The 20,640-nt window shown below is 44.0% G+C and overlaps 1 protein-coding gene across 1 annotated transcript in view; it reads left to right on the top strand.

Annotated features, from left to right (window-relative positions):
- The window catches only part of ELL2 (elongation factor for RNA polymerase II 2), a 40,941-nt gene extending 40,240 nt beyond the window's left edge, over positions 1–701 (top strand). Inside the window, exons 11-12 of the mRNA XM_049795292.1 lie at positions 418–473; positions 590–701. Coding sequence (XP_049651249.1) covers positions 418–473; positions 590–701 — 168 coding nt within the window. The remainder of the gene's footprint in view (positions 1–417; positions 474–589) is intronic.
- The last annotated feature ends 19,939 nt before the right edge of the window (positions 702–20,640 follow it).

Raw genomic sequence — 20,640 nt, forward strand, 5'->3', positions numbered from 1 at the left:
AAATCCCTGGTATTGCTCAATCGGACAAAAGGAAACCTTGCAGAATTTACATATATGCTCAAACTCTTGTGTGGGCTAGCTCTGATTTTTTGAAGCGTGGCAAAACCCTGCAAAAAGTTGTTAAGCCCTCAAACTCCACCTGTTTGAGCTGTCTGAATGCACAGCAGCATGAGCGACTTCTCAAAGGGAATATTTGAACAAATGCTCCTTTTGTTGCCTATTTACAGGTTTAATTGCAGATCTTGGGTGATGTGGGGAGGTGGGGGTTTATTTGTGCAATGCAGAAGAGTGGTGGCTCATGGATAAGAAAACATCTTGAGTAAAACTGAGTGTATTTTTAGAGTTTTACATAAATTTGAGTTTTCTGGTAGTGGTGAAATGTTCTTCATATCATCTTTGTGGGTTTTTTTCTTGAAGGTCCTTCATGAGGAAATCTTAGAAGAGTATCAAAAGGTAAATCAGATTTGTTGGAGGTGGTAATCACTGAGACTGGCTCAAAGCTATCTGTAAGCACAGAACACAAAATATTAAACTCTGCAGAAATGTTTTCATGCACTAATTTTCTTTTTATCTTATCTTTGCAGTGTAGCCCTACCTACTATCAAGACAAGAGTAGGTGCGAGTATCTCCACAAGAAGCTGTCTCATATTAAGAGACTAATAGGGGAATTTGACCAACAGCAAGCAGGGTCATGGCACTGATCTGCTTTGACCACGACATGTGAATGAACAGAAGTGTGTTTATTTAAAACTTAAGTTTAGTTGCTGTAAGATTCTGAAAATTAGTATCAAACTTTTATGTTACGAAGTTTCAGTATTAGCAGACTTAAGTTAACTACTTTTGTTGTTGATGTTGCTTATATGCATATTTGAAGCTGCTTTTTCTGGTCCTTTCTTTTTTCTTCAAGACTTATGTTGTCCATTTAAATAATTTTATCAGTAGGTACCGGGGACTCCGTATGAACTTGTGCACATTTTAAGAAAATATTGTAGCAAATCAAAATGTTACTGGATAGATATAAGGCTGTTTTCTGACCTTCTTTGTTAATGAAAACTCTTTGCCTTAAGTGGTAGAAGGCTTAGAAATTTGCACAAAATATTAAAAAAAAAAATCACATTGTTTTGGAGGGTTAAAGAGGCATGTATGTGTGCTGTATACAGCCCATTTTGTTACAACAGAAATTCACCCCTGCAACTTAAACCCCCCATTGCAGTGGTTGCCTTAAGGTGTTTGCTTGTGTATATTTAGTGTAGTTAAATTGTTAGCTACACTGCTTCCCACTTTGCTGTAAAACCTGGGAAGCACTACGTGGCCTACCAGTGTCTGGAAGTGTGTGCTTGTACTGTGTGTGTGCAAGAATGTGTGTATGTGAGCATGTGTGATGGGGAGAAAAAAAAAAGCTGCTACTCTAAGTAGGCCAAATGCTCAGGTTAAAACAACTGACGAGCGTTGCTGTGGATTTTTCCTAGAAAATTGCTACTTCTATTATGGAAGATGACAGCATTTCCATTTCAATAGTTTGTCAGCTTTAATAATATTGGGGAAATTGATACTTTACAAAAATGAAACAGATATATAGTTTTGAGGCAAGATTATAAAATTAAACATGTAGGTTACCTATTTATATACTACTATAAAGTATTTTTTGAAGAGAGATATGCAAAGAAGCTATTGCCTACATGAAATATATATTTAAAGATTTTTGTCCTGGGTGCCAGGAATATAATAAAGAGCAGATATATTTAACTAGAAAATACTGTGATCATGAAACAGCACAAACTTTCATTTCATGCAGTTTTTTGGTTTGTTTTGATATAAAACATTGCTTATCTATCATGTGAAAACACAGGTCATTTAGTCAAAATTGAGCAAAATCTTTGTGTGTCTTACTGTGTTTGTCTTTTCAAAATGCTGCCAAATTGAAAAGGGAAGCATTGTGTTTTTACATCTGATTTTGGAATTTTTGCCAAAATTTTGGTAACATCATTAATGAACTTTATCTCCAGCATCAAAAAAACCTGTTGTGTATCACTGTAAACCAGAAAATGTTTGACTGCGAGAAAACATGTGTTCAGGTAAATGGGACCAATTGAATTTTTGCCTTAAATTTGTGGGTTCAAAGATGTTATGTTCATGAAGATGGAATAGCAAGCGAGGTGCATCCCTTACTGTTGCATGGCAGTGATATTTGTGTTACCTACTTGAGACCAGGTTGACTTTGGGACCTTTGGATTAGCGCAGTTTTCAATGCCACATTTCAAATGGCAGAATGAAGAGAAAACTTGCCTCCCAGTAAGAGCTGCATTCATCTGGGTTTAACAACTGAATCTGGTGAAAATCACTGCAGTTCTGCTGCAGGTGCACTGGGTGGTTAGCTTTCAACCTAGAAAATAATGTGAAGTTCCTGATGTTGGGACCAATTTTGACAGTTCTGTGTTCCTCATCTAAAATGTGAGCATGGATCTGACATTAACTGCCGTTATGGGACACACAAGGCTGCTACAACTGTCTTGATGTGTTGCAATCGTTCGTAGTGCTATCACTGTATAACCAAGACCCAGTGCAATTAATTGATTTTTATTTTTTTCTCCACCTTTTACCATTGACCTGTATTCGCAAGCATCTTCTGGTTTACAGGCTGCATATGTGTTGCAGCTGGAGGTTAGTGCTTCTTCAGAGGTTCAGCGCTGCCTGTCATCATCAGATCCGACAAGCTACTGTAAAGGCCTTAATTGAAGGTTTTGCCCATTTACATTGAGCATTTCTGAAGCCAGCCTATCCATTGCAAAATAGTGCTGTAAATCCACATATCTCATGTTGCCCTGGAGTTGACATTCCAGTTCAGCAAATGTTGAGAGCCGGTTGAAGTCAGGCCTCTGACTGTATTGTTGCCTTTCCTGTAAAACTGGCCTGCTCACTCAGAGAAACAAACATTGCCCATGGTGGCATCTTGGCTGGGGTTACACTACTACAAACCTGAAGCACATGATTGATGTAGAGAAGGGGCAACTCTGTGTGTCTCCTTAGTGGAAACTGTGAATCTCACTACAGTTTGTAAAAAAAATAAATTAAAAAAAAATATATATATTAAAAAAATAAATAAAAAAATAGATGGTTAAAAGGCAGGCAATAGCCCTTTCCAGTTGGCTGAACAAAACATAGGTTAGGAAGATTGGTTTCCAGTCTTCCTAGAGTTTGAGGGAGAAAAACTGTGCCCAAAGTAATATTTTTTAAAATTGTAGATATGCTTTAAACTGTCACTTGAATCAGCTCACTCGAGAGCTTTTAACTCTTCAGTTCACCTTGCCAGTTATAAAAAAAAAAAAAGTTATTCAAATCTTTTAGAAGTGTTTTGTAAAACATGTAGACAAGTAATGGAATCGGAGGCAAGGTACTACTTCAGTTTTTAAACAGAAATTGGGTTAAAAGTGTTGATATTGTAACTTTGCTTATTTGTTAGCTTTTTGAAAATAGTGATGTTACAACCAGTCTTTCTAGATAAGTAAATGTTGATTCATGGCTACTTTGAAGTATAGTTCCTTTCATAAGTTTAGTATCATTTGTTTCTGTACCTGATGGGGGAAGGATGTAGCCAGCAATTCCATAACCTTCTTCTGGGGAAGGATGTGAAATTGATCAAGTGATGACAGTATTTGGGAACATGAAGGCTTATAACAGGGCTGTGAATCCCCCTCTCTGACTTGAGAGTATTTTACAACTTCTTCAATTGTTTTCATACAAACTGTATTAAGAGTCTATATGTGAAATCTCCTGGGGCGTTTTCTTAATGAATACTTGAGCCATTGTTGCCCCTCTGTTCTACATCAATTTAAAATCAATAAAGTGTTAACTTTGCAATCCTGAGACTTTGGTCTTTCCTTGTCTGGGGGTGAAGGGGTTCATCCTAGATCTCTGCAATGAAGCATTGCAGTGAACGCGGCCGTGGGGACGGCTGCTTTACCGTGGGAGCGCAGGGTGAATTCTGCCGACGCGCAAGGGGCTCGTTGGTGGTACATCACCTGGCCTAACTCACGCTTCGTAAATTAGCAGCAGGACAAGAGCACTGCTGTCAAGCGTACATAGCAAAATGAGAAAGATTTGCATTAAATGTCTGCCAGTGAACAGGAGGTGATTTGTTCTGGCCTGTTCGAGCAAGCGTGCTGCTTCAGTTAGAGCTGAAAGCAAACGTATGTAGGTATTTTCCCTGCAGGTTGTCCTCTCTTTCGAACTCCTCTCCCTCTTTTTGCCTCAAGTTCAGTATCCTGCCTCCTTCACTTCCCGTTCCTCTGCTGGCAGATGACCCATGTTCCTTGTCATCTGGTGCTGGGACCAATTTCTAACCTAAAAGAGCAAAATATTCACATGCTAAGTTTCATTTCTTGTTTTTCTCCCTCTGCCAAGTTTTGGATTCCTGTCTGCTGTTCTTTATTACAAAACACAGGGCATAGTCCTGGCAAAACACTCCTATATCCGGCAAATTTAAGCATATGGGAAACTGTCACAGGCTGCGGAGTTTTTCCCCTGCCGATACTGGCACCACCATGCAGGGAAGGAAGCAAGCGGTGCTGTCTTGGGTCTGGCTGTTAGCTCCATAGCCAGGGCTTTCTCTTCAAAAGAAATTGCTTACCTGTTGCTCACTAACTGTTGGTACAAGGTGGTTGCATCACTCTCAATTGTTGGTTATAAATATGAACCGGATGGATGGATGAAGGTTTTACAAGCAGATACCCTTATTCTGGTTCACATTTCACTGTGCCCATAAACTGGCTCTAGAATGTGTGATTTACACATACTTAAATAGGCCTGTGTGTTTCTGGCTGTCATTTTGATCCAGACCCCTAAAAAACAAACGAAACAAAACAACAGTTGTGTCACTATTCTTCAAAACCCTAAACCAGAAAACAATTCTGAAGTTTTCAGTGAGCATGAAAGGTGGAAAGCTGTTCTACGTCCCTGTTAAAAATAATTTTATAAGCTCAGTAGGCTCTGGTGAGCTTCAGTCTAACTCCTCCAGCTCCTGAACTCCAAGTGCTCCTCTAGCATGTATATTTCTATACAGTTTTCTATTTCAGCCCTAGTCCTGGAGCAAGTTTACATTTTCCTGAAAGCTACATGTATAGCTTGATGTTGAACAGGTATAGAAATATTCCTGTTTTCATTTCAACAAAGCCTTATGCAGGAGGATTAGGGGTGCAGCAGAAAGTGGAGGGCTGGGAGCAGTACAAGGGTTCTGACTCAGCTGTGCCCGACTGTCCAGCTTGGTGCTGGTCACATATCCCGGAGCAGAGGTCCCTGCTCCTGGTTCTTCACTGACTTGATGGCCAGCTGGGCATTTCCACTGAGATGTACGGATGGGTTTCCACTATCTCCTAAGGTGCCAAAGTCATGTCCAAGAGTACTTCCTCTAAAGCCTGGTTGAAAACGCAATGTTAAGAAAATGTGGAATTACTCAGTGGGAGTCACGCTGCAAGATTCAACCGTGATCAAGAGCTTAGTGGGGTTTTTTAATGATTAAACTTTTCAAACTTTCAAGCTCTGCTGATACATGGGGGGGGGGGGGGGGGGAATGAAGCAGGAACATCCCTGAGGGCCAGGAGGCTGCTGGAGATCGCTGGGACTGGGTCAGGGCACAGTGTCCTGAGGGGTGGGAGGTGATGTGGGGTTGGCAGCCCTGCTGGCATCGCCAGGAGCCTGTCAACCACTCCTCTGTCCCCCAACCAGCCCACAGCTGGGATAACCGGTGATGTGAAACCGAATTGAGCATCACAGCTTGCAGTGCTGGTGGTGATGCTGTTCCTGTGGACAGGGTGGTCCCTACCTGCTGCTGCAGGCGACCGGCGGCCTCGCAGCTGACCATGGCTTTAACAACTCTGTTCCCCTTGCCGGAGAGGTGGGAATGAGGACGGTTGTTGCACAGGCCGGCAAGGAGAAGCACTCTGGAGTTCCTCAGATAGCACACTGGCGTGTTTTTTGTTCCAGGCTGGTTTTGGGGCCGCAGGCAGGTCGCAAAACTCTCCTCGGCTTTACCCCGGGGTTGCTGTCAGGTTGTGTGTGTTGCACACACAGCTGGCAGTAGGACAGTGGATTTTCTGACGGTGGATAAACGCAGCCTGTGCCAGCTCTGGTTCTGGTCTGGCTGCCTCAGCTCAGTGATCAAAAAATAATTACCATGTCACAGAAACAGCTAGATGGTAAGACACCAATAAGATTTTCGGTATAGGAAAAAGCAGATAGCAGCACGTATAATAAAGAGATACCCTGGTTTTTAGAAATTTCTCCTGTATGAACTGGAGCTTCTCTGCCCTTCACAGAGGGTGGGGCTGTCATAGTCCAGGCTCGTCCAGTTATTTTTTCATGTTAACAGAGCATGGCTGGATGTCTAAAAGAATTTATGTCATTGTTGATTGCGCACATACTGTCCATAGCCAGCCCCCAAGTCTTCATCCTGAGCAAAGAATAGCGAGAACTTCATGTGTTCACGCTCACATTGGAGCTCCCAGGTAAATTTCCAGATCACATGGAAAAGCTTTTAGGTTAAGAAACACCTAGTCTTCTCCCTGCCAGCCAGGAAAGTCAAAATCAGGGCTGGCTTTCCTCCAGCCAAGTCTACCTCTCTGACCCACAAGGAACTTGGCCAGCAGCCTGCACAAGATGAAGAGGAGTAATTCCCCTCTGTAGAAAGCCGCACACCACACTCGATCCAAGACCTTGCTGATGCCCTGGGTGCACCCAGCTCAGCAACCTTCCAGGTGCTCAGCAGGGATGGGGTGAGATAAACCGACCCTCCCCGCTCCCCTTGGGCAGCTGTGCTTGAGTGAGCAGCTGGGCGCAGCGCAGAAACTGGGAAAAAGGAAGGGTCTCAGTACTGGAGGACTTTTTTTCCCTCCATCATTAAGCCTGAATGTTCTCTTCCTTTCTGAATATGACAGCCTTGTACACAGACTGAGAACGGCTTCAAGGCTTAATGAAATACCTTAATGAAATAATGCTTTTAAAATAGCCATTTTACTAGTAATAACATCGAATACTAAACCCGCACAGTAAAAAAACTCTACAAGGGCGTTTCACTGGAAAGCCAGAAATACTGCCCTGGAGAGGAATAATAACCACAAGCCTTTTAAAAATAAAGCTTTCACCAGAACTCTGCCTTCCACCCCAAACAACCCACTATACCTGGGTGAAGGTTTGCTGCCTTAAGAGTTTGTATTCTCTCTCTTGCAGTCTGAGGCTTCTGAAGCAGACCAGGACTGGCTGATATGTCTGCCTTAATGCTGACAACATTTTCTGCAGTATTTTCTAAGAGAGGTCATGGTCTTCTGTGTGAGACTGCTAGAGGCAGCAACTACTGTGTTACTTGCTCTCCACTAGCAGTTTCCCCTGCTACCACTGCTGGGAAATGGGCACAAACCATCCCCAGGTAACCCTTGATGGCTGAATACCATGTTACAACCCCAGAAACAAGATGCCAGTTGTTATGACTGTGATCTGCAGCAAACTGAATGCCAATCCACTGCATGATTTCTAAACAACCATCCATGCGTCCATCTCCTCCCACAGTAAACTGCTTGCAGTTGCACATTTTTATCATGATATGGTCAAAGTCTCCCCAGACAAGCTTTTGGGAGAAAGAAGAGGAGCAGAGTCTCACAGCTTTACAGTGGTGGCAGAGAAGATAAGATAAAACAGTCTTAAGAGTGTCCTTGGCTGAAATGCCTCTTGCTTCCAGAACCACTGAAAAAGGCTGACACACAATGAAAAATGCAGAGAGGCTGATGTTTATAAAGCTCCTCCATCCCCAGGACAGTGCCAGGAGAACCAGCACAGGATGAGAAGGGCAGAAGAGGGAAATGGAAACTAGTGATGATTTTGCAGATCAGGAGAGAAAGGACAAAGCAAGTGCTTCAAGAGGAGCAACAGGAAGGTGGCCCCTAGGACCTCTTGCAGTGCTGTAAGGAGCAAATGCAGATAATGCAGACAACTGTGGCGAACAAAGGACACAAAGTTGTCCTTCCTAGCATCTTTCAAGGCCCATTGACAGCCAAAACAATGATATGATGTGTGGGAACAATGGTTCTGTTTCAGAGCGGGTTTGCTGTGTGCTTTCCCAGTCTTCCTAGCTATCTGGCAGAAAAGGAGCACGACTGCATCTGGAAGTGTCTCCTGAGTCAGAAGTTTTGCTGGGATCCCAGATCAGCATTGTGGTATGGCCAGGGTGTCCTGTTGCTCATGTCTCACACTTAAAAATGCCATGCCACTGCATACAGCTAAGGAGCAGGTTATGGCAGGCACTTGCTTTCACTATACATGTTCATTTGCTCTAACCAGTAACTTAGCTGTGGCCATAGCCATACTCAATGTTGGAATTACGAAGTTCTTTAAAGTTTGCAAAAACTTAAAAGGATAACACCAAGTATCATGCAGTCACAGATCACCCAACAGGACATCCAGCAACCATACCAGAGACCAGAGCTGAAGGACTGTGGGAATTTTAATGGTATGAAAATAGGGGAAACACATAAACTATTGAAAGGGAACCAGCAAATTGTAGAAGTTGACCTCCAAAGCATCAAGGTCCTTGGGTAAGGCAACACTCCACAAAGCATTTTGGAAACATCCCTAACTCATTGCATCAGGAAGTCACGCACAGGACAGACCATGTGGTGGCTCCAGCCAAAATTGCCCTGAGTAGAAGAGAGCACAAACACGAGGTCGTTGGGCTTGGATGTCTGAGGAGGTGGTTGCAGGATGCCACTGACAACAGTCTCTTGGGCACTGCTTGTCTTCTCCTAAAAAACCTGCCCTAGAGGGGAAGGAGGACGAGATCATCCCATCCTCCCTTTCTTGTAGATTATGCACAGTGCATCCAGCGCACTGACAATTACAGGGCACAAGGGTGAAAAATACTCAGCTAAAGGCAAAGCGGAGCAGCTACCTGTGTGTTAGGCAGCTGGGGTGACAGCAGGGAAGGAGATGGCTTGGAGGGACCAAGTGCTGCCTCAGCAAAGCTCTTCACGCAGCAAATCTGAGTGATGGGGCCAGAAACCAAACAGATGTGGAGAACAGACATCTTTTCATCTTTTACTGAAGTCTTTCTAAAAGGGTAGGGGTTGTATTGGTAAGCACTGTGAGAAAGCAGGCCGGTTACTAAATAGGAGATTTCTTTCTTCAAAGACTATCAGTCAGCATCTTGCATAAACAGATGCTTCAGACTGACTGTCCAAAAAGATGCATAATCCTTCCATACACTACGGTTACCTACGAGCAGGATATCAGAAATGCCTTCCAGAAATATGGCATTTTATCTCCAGTTTCTGCCAACTGCTGTTCATAAACAGGAGTTTTCACTCACTGCTCACTCTATCAGTTCACATTTTAAATAACCAACTTTTCCTATCAATAACAGAATCTGCACTGCACCTCTGTTCTCCTGAGTCTCTGCTCAACCGCCTCTTACATCAGCAACCCGTCACCCAAAGCACGCAAAGTAGGTTTTTTTGTTTTGAAGCTTTCTGCTAGTTAGACGTTTCCCCTGTTTTTTTGCTTCTAACCTAGTACCACTGCAAATCCACAAATGATGCTAGCAACATTAAAAAAACCCAAACAAACAAAAAAGGAAATTTGTTCTTGCCTTTTGCAAGTGTTTTATTCCAGGTGTTGTGAAGAGAAATGTTAAAATAGGATGAAAATGATTCCCACAACCAACACTAAAGTTTCATATGTTTTGAAGAGGGCTTATGTTGATTGTCCTTTGCTGCTGCCAGCTAGAACTGTGCCTGCTTGTTGATCTTTTTGTGACCACACTAATTAAGAGAAGTAGCTGAGGGCTTGAGTTAGAAGCTACAGTTAAGATGAAGCACGTAGAGCCATGTTCTTACCAGGCGTGTTTCCTTTGACTGACAAGGCAACATACCTCAGTTCCTGAGTGTTTCAGCTATTATGACATTTAGAGATAAAGCACTCGGCAAGGAGAAGCAGGCTGAAACAACCAGCCCTTTTTGATCAGAGCTCTGAAACTCCTCAAGGCTCTTTTCCCTGTGGAAACCCATACGGTTAGAATTAAGGTATAGCTGGAACAATGATGTCTTAGCAGAAAAATGCATATTAACTAAATTAGCCAATAAAAGCTAAAAGCCTGTCATCACATAGGGCCTGTCATGCAGGATGCTGAGAGCTGACCCCACTTGGGTCTGCTGCAAATACCAGCTGGAAGCATTGACTGCACTGTGGTGGTCTCCTTCTCCAGACACTGATCTTTGTGCTTTTAGGCTGAAGAGGGTTTCTTTGGGTTTTCTGTTGTTATTATTATTATTGTTATTCTCTCAGAGGGGCTTCAGGTTGTACCTGACACCCATCATCCTTCTTGGTGGTAAGGACGTTTTCCTAAGCAAACGCAGCCCTAAGTTGTTTCTGTCCTTCTCACGAACTTGGCAGTTTAGGGAAGGACTTGAACAGGTTGTATTCACACTGCTTCCAATAGTGACCATTGCTGTGATTCCCTCCCAGTCTTATATGGGGCACCACTATGAGAAATAACCTTATGAACAAGTGTGAACTGCAAGAGTTGCAAGTGTATATATACCATGGAAAGCAAAAGAGGTGGCATTTGACAGTAAGTGGCAGGCCTCAGTAGACAAGTGATCATACCGAAATTTAATTCTCCTTCAGACCCAACTAATTATGGAAAACCTGAAATTGCTTTTTCCTTCCTTAGCATTTCACTGAAAATGAGGTGGCTTTGCTTCCGAGAAAGAACTTCTCCATATCCTTCAGTTTTGGTTTTTTTCATAGGATTTTTTGATGAATTCAGTAACTCCCCACCATAGTGCTGAGAGCAAAGAGTTAGAAATGAAATTTCAGCCATATTAATGCAGGGATCTTGTGTGCGTGCATGGCCAAGGGAGTCTAGGGATCTCTCTGAAATGGCAGAAAGTGGAAACCTTTGATAAGCAAATATTGACCACCGTGGAGGTGACCAACACTCACACAAAGCAAACACTGAGCACAGCAGGAGCCAATGCTGTGGCTGAAAGCAGGGTAATAGTCTCACCTCTCCCTGGCATCTTTGCCCCTGCAGGGTAATGTGTGAGCTGATGTGCAGCAAAAACACTTTCCAAAAGCCAGGCCTGCTGCCCCTGCAGGGTGTCCTGGAACGGCTCTAACTAACTCTGCTCCACCTGTACCCAGCAGGATCGCTTTCATACAAACTGATGTCCACCACCCTGAACACATGCCTGCGGCACTTTCTGCATCCCCTCCACAGAGCTGGTCCTGCACCATAACTGTGCCTTTTGAAGCACTTGACTGTTTTTAATGCCTTTATTTTCTTAAAATGTTAGCATATCTATAGTGGTATCTTCCCTTTCTTCTGCTATTTTTTGCAGGGGTGGAGAAGGAGCCATAATCCACAGACATTCCAAGCACCTTTGTGCATGATGCCTCTTCCAGGTCTCGTCTCTTCCCCTTGTTTCCAAGCCGATGTTTTCTCTACAAGAGCAATTGATTATACAGGGATACCCTCCCCTGTTGAAGGCGACTGTTTCAGAAATTATTTTCTTCCTACTGATCACTGAGGATATTCACAGAACTGCTGTTGTTTGTGCACTGACTTCGGCAGGACGCATTCATGCCCCACTACATTTCAGAGGGAAAACTTGGGGACAAAAAACCCATATAATTTCCTTTAGCCACAGGAAAAATTTTAATTGGCACTTTCACCCTCCTTAAATTCTCTGATGACAACCAGCCACAAGAGACAAATCAGTAGGAGGTCAGATTTCATTAATTCTAGTACCCACGAACCTGACTTTTTTCAACTCACATTACCTCGTATGGCAGAAGTGGCTAATAACAATTTCCCTTCCCTCCCCTCTTGCCTCAGCTGTGGAAGACAAATAATAACAATACAAAAAAAAAGTTATGAGCAGGTACTTCTGGTGGCACACCAATGAGCATCCAGGCATCCACGTACAGCATGCAGAAGGGTGCAGAAGAGAAAACCTCTTTTAAGGGGCTTGTGCCAGTGCAAGGGTTCCTTCTCCCTTGCAACAAAATTCCCCCCCCCGGCTAGCTGAGTACTCAACTAGATGTCCAATTCATCTCTTTGCTGGATGAAGCACTTTGAGAAGCACATAGCAAGAGACAAAAATACGGGAGGAAGAAGGAAATAAGAGCGATGAAATGAAGATAGTCACAAGAAAAGTTCAAGAAAGATGCATGGCGATAATCCCCCCACTCCCACGAGTGACACCAGGGTAGCTTGCCTTCCTGAACCACACTGCCAAGAACTGGCATGCCCCTGCTAGAATCCAGCCTTTTTGTGTGGTTTTCAGGGCAGCCACACACAGGCTCGCATGTTTTTCCAGGGTAGGGTGACTGCTGTAACAGTATTGATCATTTTTCTTCATCAGGAATTAGTTAAGCACTGACTATCAAAAGGTTCAATTTTCCCCAGGTATCCCAAAGTTCACCTTGTTCCTACCCAAACATCAGCTGGGCTGATCAGTCTTGTGGAAACACCTTGCCAGAGGTTCAGGCTGCAGCTGAGCCAGGAGTGTTACAAAACCAGCTTTGATCTCCGCCGGATCCTCAAAAACACCAAGGTGTGCAAGAACAACTGCAACACAAAATTCACCATGTTTTCCAAGTCTTGAAAAACAGCTCACCACGTTGGATAGACGAGTCAGTGCCCTCACCCTTACTCCTGTCGTGCCTGGCATAGTAATAGCACACACATGTGCTGGGAGGGATGCTCAGCAGCCTGCCCCTTTTTTTCTGGATGATCCCCCGTTCCTCCTGAGGGAGCAGGTACTTTTGTACCCACCCTCATCGTTTTGGGCAGAGAGAGCAGGAATCTACAGCTATTTGGTGAGGCTGGGTCTGCCTTTTTCCCTATAGTTGGGGTAAAATTTCTCCAGTTCAAAACATGGTGTTGGATCCAGAGCACTGGGATCTCAGATTTCTGTAAAAACTGCCTAACTTCTTACCCATAGAAAGTTTCCTCTAAAATGGATGATGTTTTGAGTCAGTGACCCAGCACTTGCCAAAAAAAGGACTGCCAGAGCTTTTCAAAAAGGTATAATGCATAAAGAAAATAGGTCAGACTCTCTTGGAGAAGGACAGCATGGTTTGTTGAGCAGAGGTCAAGCTGCATCTTGCTGTATCGCCCAGAACTCTGTGTGCTCAGATTTCAAAGCTGAATGGCTGCTTGCACCCATAACACACAGGTGTCCAGTTGCCCGTTGACATCCAGTCTGACGGTGGCCGGGCTACATGAAAGCACTTTAAATCAAAGGTCCCGCTGTAAGTAAGTGCTGGAACTGGCAGGGCAATAGGGTGTATAGAGAATTCAGTTGCTGTCTCCTCAGGAAGAGCAAGTGCAACTTTCTTGCATGCAAACTTTGGGCCTTAGAAAATCTTGAGCAAGAAAAAATCCAAATGAGCTACAAATTGTGGTGCGCAACATGGAAGGAGATCAGCCTACCATGTGGAGGTAGCTGGAGAGGAGGGAGCAGCAAAAGGACCGTTCCTGGGCCAGTCAGCAAGGGTGCTTTTCCATTATTACTAAAAATGGCTTATCCTTGTCAACAGTTCCTACACATAAAAGTCACACTGATAAATACTTGCACACCTTGCCCTGCCTCAGCTATGTCATGACCTACAGCACTTTGTGACGTGATGCAGCTCTGCCATGAACAAAAGGGAAGAACTGAATCACCTAATTTATAAATTGCTCTTGATTCTTCTGGTCAAAAAAACTCTTCCTGTTTATGCAGACACATCAGACAGCTATGCCTTCAGTAACATGAGCACTTCAGATTGCTGCGGCGTCATGTGCCAGCTTCACAAGGGGTGCTTCGGCCCTAATGATGCGGTGTTAATAGGGTTCTCACAACCGCCTTTGCCCTGATGTTGTGCTCCTCATATACTTCCAGCTGGCACACTGCTTGAGAAAAGATATCAAATGACCCAAGTATGCTGTAAACTCCCACTGACAATAGCTTTGCCTTGTTTCTTTATAGATAAGGGACCTCACAGAACTACGGTACCGTTGAAAACAAAACAATTTTTTTTTCTCAGCAGCCTGGCTTGGCTTGAAATAAGAAGCAAATTTTGATAAAGAGTACGTCGCCTCTCATGGCATGTAGGCTGCAAACTTCAGCAGAGCCACAGCATTATGCAGTGTAAGAGCAGAACTTCAGAGGCACGCAGTTCTCCTTTCTGAGCTGCCTGCTGTACTGTACCTTAAATTAATGCTGCAGTTTGGTCTTCTCTACCTTCACTCCACTGTAAGTTTGCCTTTACAAAATATGCAGCACTCCCCCCTTAGTTTCTCCCTGCCTCACAGCTCAGCCCCAATCTTGTGTGTCCAGAAGAAATCAGATTCTCATTTGTTCTATGTAGCAGAGTATAAATTTGTAGGAAAAGTAACTTTAATGATTCCTGCAGAATTTCCATGGCAACTTTAGGCAGAAGTTTATTCTGAAAGTCAGAAATAAACCAAGACTGGAATTTACTGCTTTTACCTCTTGCAAAAAGCAAAGCAGGATCTCTGAGCTATGCCTCATTTTTCCAGCTCCCTAACACTCCGGAACTAAATCATAGTTTGGGGACTGACTCAGAGGGAACTGTGTCGCCTACTGAGTCACCGCTCCTGCCTTGTCCGCAGGCACCGATGCTGACCATGCTGGGCAGCTGCGGGCACCAAAGGCTTTGGGCAGCAATGCCACGCTGCGGCCGGCTGCACCGAGCTTGTGCCGAGCGGGTCGCATTCTGCACGGAGGAGCAGGGACGATCCTGTGGCAGCGAGATGTGGAAGTGCAGGGACTGGGAAAAGCAAGGATGCTGGTGGGATGTCTGCTTTGGAGCTCCAGCAGGAGCAATGGCTCCCCGTCCCAGCCAAAAGGAAATCTGAAATTATTGAAATTGTTTTACCACTTCTTGCACTGCAGCATTGTTTCTTCACGTTTGGGGAACCCCAGTGGGAAGAGGGAAGTAAACATCAAGACAAGCTGTGGCAGTGCTCAGCTCCGAGACACCTGCAAGCCAGGGAACTTGCCAGGAGAGAGCATGAAGGTTTGGAAAGCCCATCAGCAATTAACCGCTGGGTTACTGCATACAGCATCTGTGGTGCAACAGTGGGTACCCTATTGTTTGAGGAAAATTACTGGTTAAATTTGACTCCTAGATCTCAGTGACTATTTACATAAACTTCTGCTATTAAAACAAAGTTGAGGCCAGCCTGATGGGCTCCACACAGGTTGCTGGAGAGGTGTCCTCTATGGTGACAGGTCATGGAGACATGTCACAATAGAGGAGCAAAGAGAAATGTGATTAAGCCCTTCCAACCTCCACCACATACTGTGCCAAATGTACTTTTTCCTGCTGATTCCAGCTAAAAGTGAAAGGTAGACACAGCCACTGATTGTACCCCCTAATTATCTCCATGTTAAAGGCGCTTGTCATTCTGACACTAAGTGACACACCATTTCTTTACACAGTTCCAGCCTTTAAGCAACAGCACAATCTGGATTGCTTCTAATTTCTGTACATACAAAGTGCTTATCACCTTGGTGAGGTGCAACTTTCTTTTTCATTGAAAAATACTTAAAAATAAGCAATTTTCTCTGTAACACTGAAATCGATGTGATAAGAAAAAAGAAGAAAAAAAAAAAAAAGCTGAATTAAATCCTCAGTGCGAACATCTCTCTCTAACAGGTACAGCGTGTCTTCTTCTTCCTTTTTGACAATGCTTTATCATTTTAAAATAGCCTCCCAGGACACCCTTGTCCCATCGCTCTGTGAAGGATTATTGCTCCTGAAAGCAAAGAGCAAACCCTCATCGGTAGCCTTCGTGTTGCCCGAATGTCAGAAAGCAGAATCGCATCTGAACTCGGCAGAAAACATTTCCTAGGAGTGACCTCGGGTGGACACAGCTGCTTCTCTGCAGGCTCTGCAACCCTCTGCAGGCGTTTTGGGGGATTGCACACCCACCGTGAGCTGAGGCAAAGAAACCCAGAGCCGAATGCATTCGAGGTGATGCTGGAGTCCCTTGAGCTAGCATCACACCGCCTCCATAACCTGCAGCCTTCCGTCTGGCTTTCTTTTAGGAAACTCCACCTCTGAAGCCAGTTTGGGGAATTTTTTGGTTTTATTTCCAAGGGATCAAACAAGCCCATGGAAGGCTGGGCTGTGACTAACGAGGGCTGCGCAGCAGGCGCGGTTGGAACTCCCGGTTGCACAACAGCGGGTTGTCTCTCCGTGGACAGCTTCCCCAAAAACCTGGTTTGCTTCCTTCTCCTCCCTGCTGATAGTGTCATTCCTGAAACTGAGATTAAATTTAAAATAAATAAATGAAAAAAAAAAAAAAAAGGAAGTCATACTCTTTATGCAGCCTGTTGTGAGCCACACAGCCAGGATGCGATGGGATTCCTCTGACACATCAGGCAGATTTTGCTGGTCCCAGCCGTGTTCCTGATGCCCCTCTGAGCATCGCGCTTCCTTCAAGATACACAGCAGTGGAAAAGATAGTGGTGGGGGGAGAGACTAATGATCAAAACCGGGGAGTCAAACACAGAATCAGTGCAGCTGGGAGCTGCACGGAGTCTGGGCTGATGTGGTACCTGAGGGGTGCTGCACTGCGAGATGCTGGGCTCTCCTCCCCTGCCTGCGTGGTGGGAGCAAGGGGAGAAACCATCCCTGGCTACCCATCATGATGGTCCGGGGGCAGCTACAGGTTTCTGACCATAGGCAGGAGAACGCATTAAAAATTCTGCAAAAGCTCGGTTTTGGTAAAGTTCAGACTATCTGAGGACATACTCAAATAAATTGGCATCTACATCCACTGAGTTTTCAAGGAGGATATCTGGCCTCCTCATTCCCTTTCAGAAATAGGGAATAGTCACTTCACAGGCAAATCTCCTGTTTTACTTCTCAATGAGGCACCAGAAACAGCTGGGCATGTCCCTCTGCATCACCACCTTCTGCTTGGATGCTTTAGCATCCAGGGGATGGACCCCTTAAATCAGTCTGCAGGTGCTTCAGTATCTAAAGACCAGCAAAAAAAACCCCCAACAAATGCAGTGAGGGAAATGGCATTTCATACCCAGTTATTTGATGCTGGGCTGGGGTTTATTTTCCCACTGATTTTTCCAGATGTTCAATCAGACTGGCAACAAAACCATGGTGGCATTCTGCTGTCAACAGAGCCTGAGCCTGCAAGTTTTCCTAGCACACCCCCAGCATGGACTGGGGTTTGTGGATGTGAGAAGAGTGGAGCCTGCCTACGATTGCAATGTGGGGGAGAAAAGAAATCCCAACGGCTTTCATATTTCAACAGTTTCTAAAGCATTTTGCAAATTCCTTGCATATTCCGTAAGCACCTCCTCATTGCTGTCCCTGCCCCAGCATCAGTGAAGGCACCATTACCTGGACACCTCTCTGGGACATACACATCCTGCATTTACTGTGCAGAACAAACATCCAGCTCCGTCATCTCATGGGCAACACCTACCAGCAGCTCCTGGGCTGCTGCTCCTTACCTGTCGCAGGCAGGGCTGCTTCTGCACCCTCTTGCCTGGAGCAGGCACCGTACAGCACCTCCTTGGGTCTGGATTTGGCCAGTCCCAGCAATGCAGAAGGGACACGACTGCAGAAAGGAGATCCTTCAGAAATGTCTGAGTGAGCCAGCACTCGCCGAGATGTGTGCAGCTGGAGGTCTGGTGCCCAGCGTTAGCCAGAAAACAAGTCCTCAGAGAAACTGGATCTGGTTTTAACAGGCTAGCACCAACAGGGTGGAATTTGGCAGCAAGGGTTATTCAAAGCCTAGGCAGGCAGAGCTGACACATGCAAGACTTATCTCTACTCATTTGTACCCACTTTTTTTTCCAGCTAGAAAGATAAGCACAGATTTGGGAGTATATTGATAGGATGCCCCAACATCAGGCCAATTTACAAACACTAAAGGTGACCTTGCAAACACTTCATATCCACTTTGTGAGGATTTTCCAGTCTTCTCTACTTGGGTAACATAGGCGAGGATACATTTGAAAGTAAGGACTATTTTTAGCTTTGATCTCCCAGCTCCAGCTATAAACTAACTTGCAAATAACTTTTCTATGTTGCAAAGCAAAGGAGGAGGGGACCGTTTCTCCTTGTTTCTCCTTGTTTCTCCTTGAAATGATGCCTATGTTAACACTAGGGCAACACAGCTTCTTGTAACAGAAAAAAAAAAAAAAAAGTAGTCCAACTTGATTGTTTTACAAGAATTCTCAGAAATGTACACAGCACAATAGCATTATGTACAATTATGCTGCCCTCAAAAATACACACAAATATAAAGATTTATTGGCACAGAAGGCGAAATAAATACTAGTTTGATATATGTGTTGTTTATTTTTTTCACAACATTTTCCTTCCCCTCACTCTGCTCAGTTCAATTTACCTATTACAAACCCTATGGCCCCAATTCTTCTTTTACACTCAAACAGCCTAGCTGACTTCATGGCTGATGTGTATCACAGGAGTGAAAGGAAAAACTGTGGATGCAAAAAGCCTGCAAGATAATGCAGTGACAGAGGCTCGCACTCACTCCCAAAACACTACTGAGCAGTAGCATTGTCACTAGGAAATTGCTTTGACATTTCTATAGAATTACAACAGCAAGAGGAAATATACTGAATTCCAGCCCTCCAGCAGCCCAATGTGATAAACAACTCCAAGCACTTCTCAGCTGCAATATTATTCAATTAAATAAATACTGCATCACCCAGGGAACATTATTACACTTAGAGAAACATAAAGACAGGAAATCTGCTCCACAAGACAAACATGGACCAGAAACAGAGGACAAGAAATCACTAACTGAAGCCAGGCCAAGGGGTAGACGCCTGACCAAAATGATTCCCAGTGCCCCTGCACTGAAATCCATGTAGAGACACAACAGGTCAATTTGGGCTCCTGTCTTGAGCAGTGCGGCCAAATAAAAACAGTAGCATTTGCCCAATAACCAAACATCAACAAGAAAAGCGGTTGTTTTTTTTTTTTAACATACGTAAAACAAACATGAGGATTATTTATTCTGTTAAACAAACATGGAGCAGGCTTCACCACAGATTTTGAAGCTAATCTGCACAAAAAAAGCAAAGGTTTAAGTTCAGTGGAAGGAAGGCTTGAGAGCTGGTGTTAACACAGTGTCAAGAGGGCAGAGTCTGAGGCTTTCCAGCTGATTTCTTGTGTCACCTGCAGCAAATTCTCTTGGCCTTGCTGCATCTAGGTTTGAGGTTTTCTAAAAAAGAAGTAACCAAACTACTGCAAGTGCTATAAAATAAATATACAGAAATGTAGCACCTAAAGGAGACCACTGCCCTGGGATTTCATGATCATAACAAATAAACTTAAGGTTGGTGAATATATATACTATTATTACTAGAAAGACTTTATTTCTTTACAAAGACATATCAAAGTTTTAACCACCCTATACTAGGGTTTGTTGAATTCCTTCAATTAACAATTCTTCAAAGAAACAGGATGAAACCAGTATGTCTTTTGCTTCACATACCAGCCATGTTACTCAGCACTTAATAGCTGCTGCACAGGAGAACAAGAACAGGTTGGGCTTCTGCCCTTTTTGCTTACTTTTATTTCAGTCTTGTTTGTTTTCACCTGGTCCTTCAATTCCTATTTCAATTCTTACTCGACATATCCTGCAGGAAACTCAAAGAAGTAATGAAATGTTTTTAATTACCTCAAAGTTAATTTAAAAAGTGTCCAAAACGGTTCCAGAGCATTCATGATGTCCTCCAACAAACCAGACTTTGCTTGTGCAGCATCTGCAATGACCAGCTGAGAAAACCCCATTTTTCAGGTGGTGTGTCCTGTGCCTGTGTGAACCCTGTTCAAGTCATCCCATGAAATCACTTGACTCAAGGTGTGCTGGACAGGGAAAATTAAAGCAGAAAAGGGTTTCCAAGGAATTTTTTTTTTTCTTTTGTTCTTTAGAAAAGTACAATGCAGAGTGCAAGTTCCTCTCAAGGCCACACACGGTGAATTATTGCTGCAAACATATTGATTAGAAAACAGCTGACTTGCAGCCAGCTTAACCAGGTGAGTTCTCTGCAAACCATAAGATGTGGGTAAAGCCTCAACACCTGCCTGTACCTGCTGCCATGTACCGGACTCTTTTCCCTCAAGTCTGCCTCCACAAAGACTCCATTTTTTGCACTGTTTTGTTTTGGTTTGGTTTGGGGGTTTTTTTGTTTGTTTTTTTTTTTTTTTTTTTTTTTTTAACCAGCCTTTCTTGCCTTAGGACTTTCTCTAAAACTGTAATTTTCAAAACCTGAGCTTTCTGCTCTCAGGGAGGCTGATGAGAAAAGCAAACACATATTATCTGCATATTGAAGGACACAGGACAGGTGCTGGTGGTGATATCCTTCCCATCCCATGCTTCAACACTGGGTCATAATCGAACACCAGTGACGGGCATTTCAGGAAACGCCGGACTTTGCCCCCTGCACCCATCCCTGATGAATTTTCCCTCTACCACCCAGAAACAGGGACCATGTGTGGTACTGGCTACTGAAACCATTCACCCTGTGGCAGCAGTCGGGGTGCGGGGTGATGCTGGGGGTGATATGTGGGGCAATC

The sequence above is a fragment of the Accipiter gentilis genome, chromosome Z, assembly GCF_929443795.1.
Source record: "Accipiter gentilis chromosome Z, bAccGen1.1, whole genome shotgun sequence".
Lineage (NCBI taxonomy): Eukaryota > Metazoa > Chordata > Aves > Accipitriformes > Accipitridae > Astur > Astur gentilis.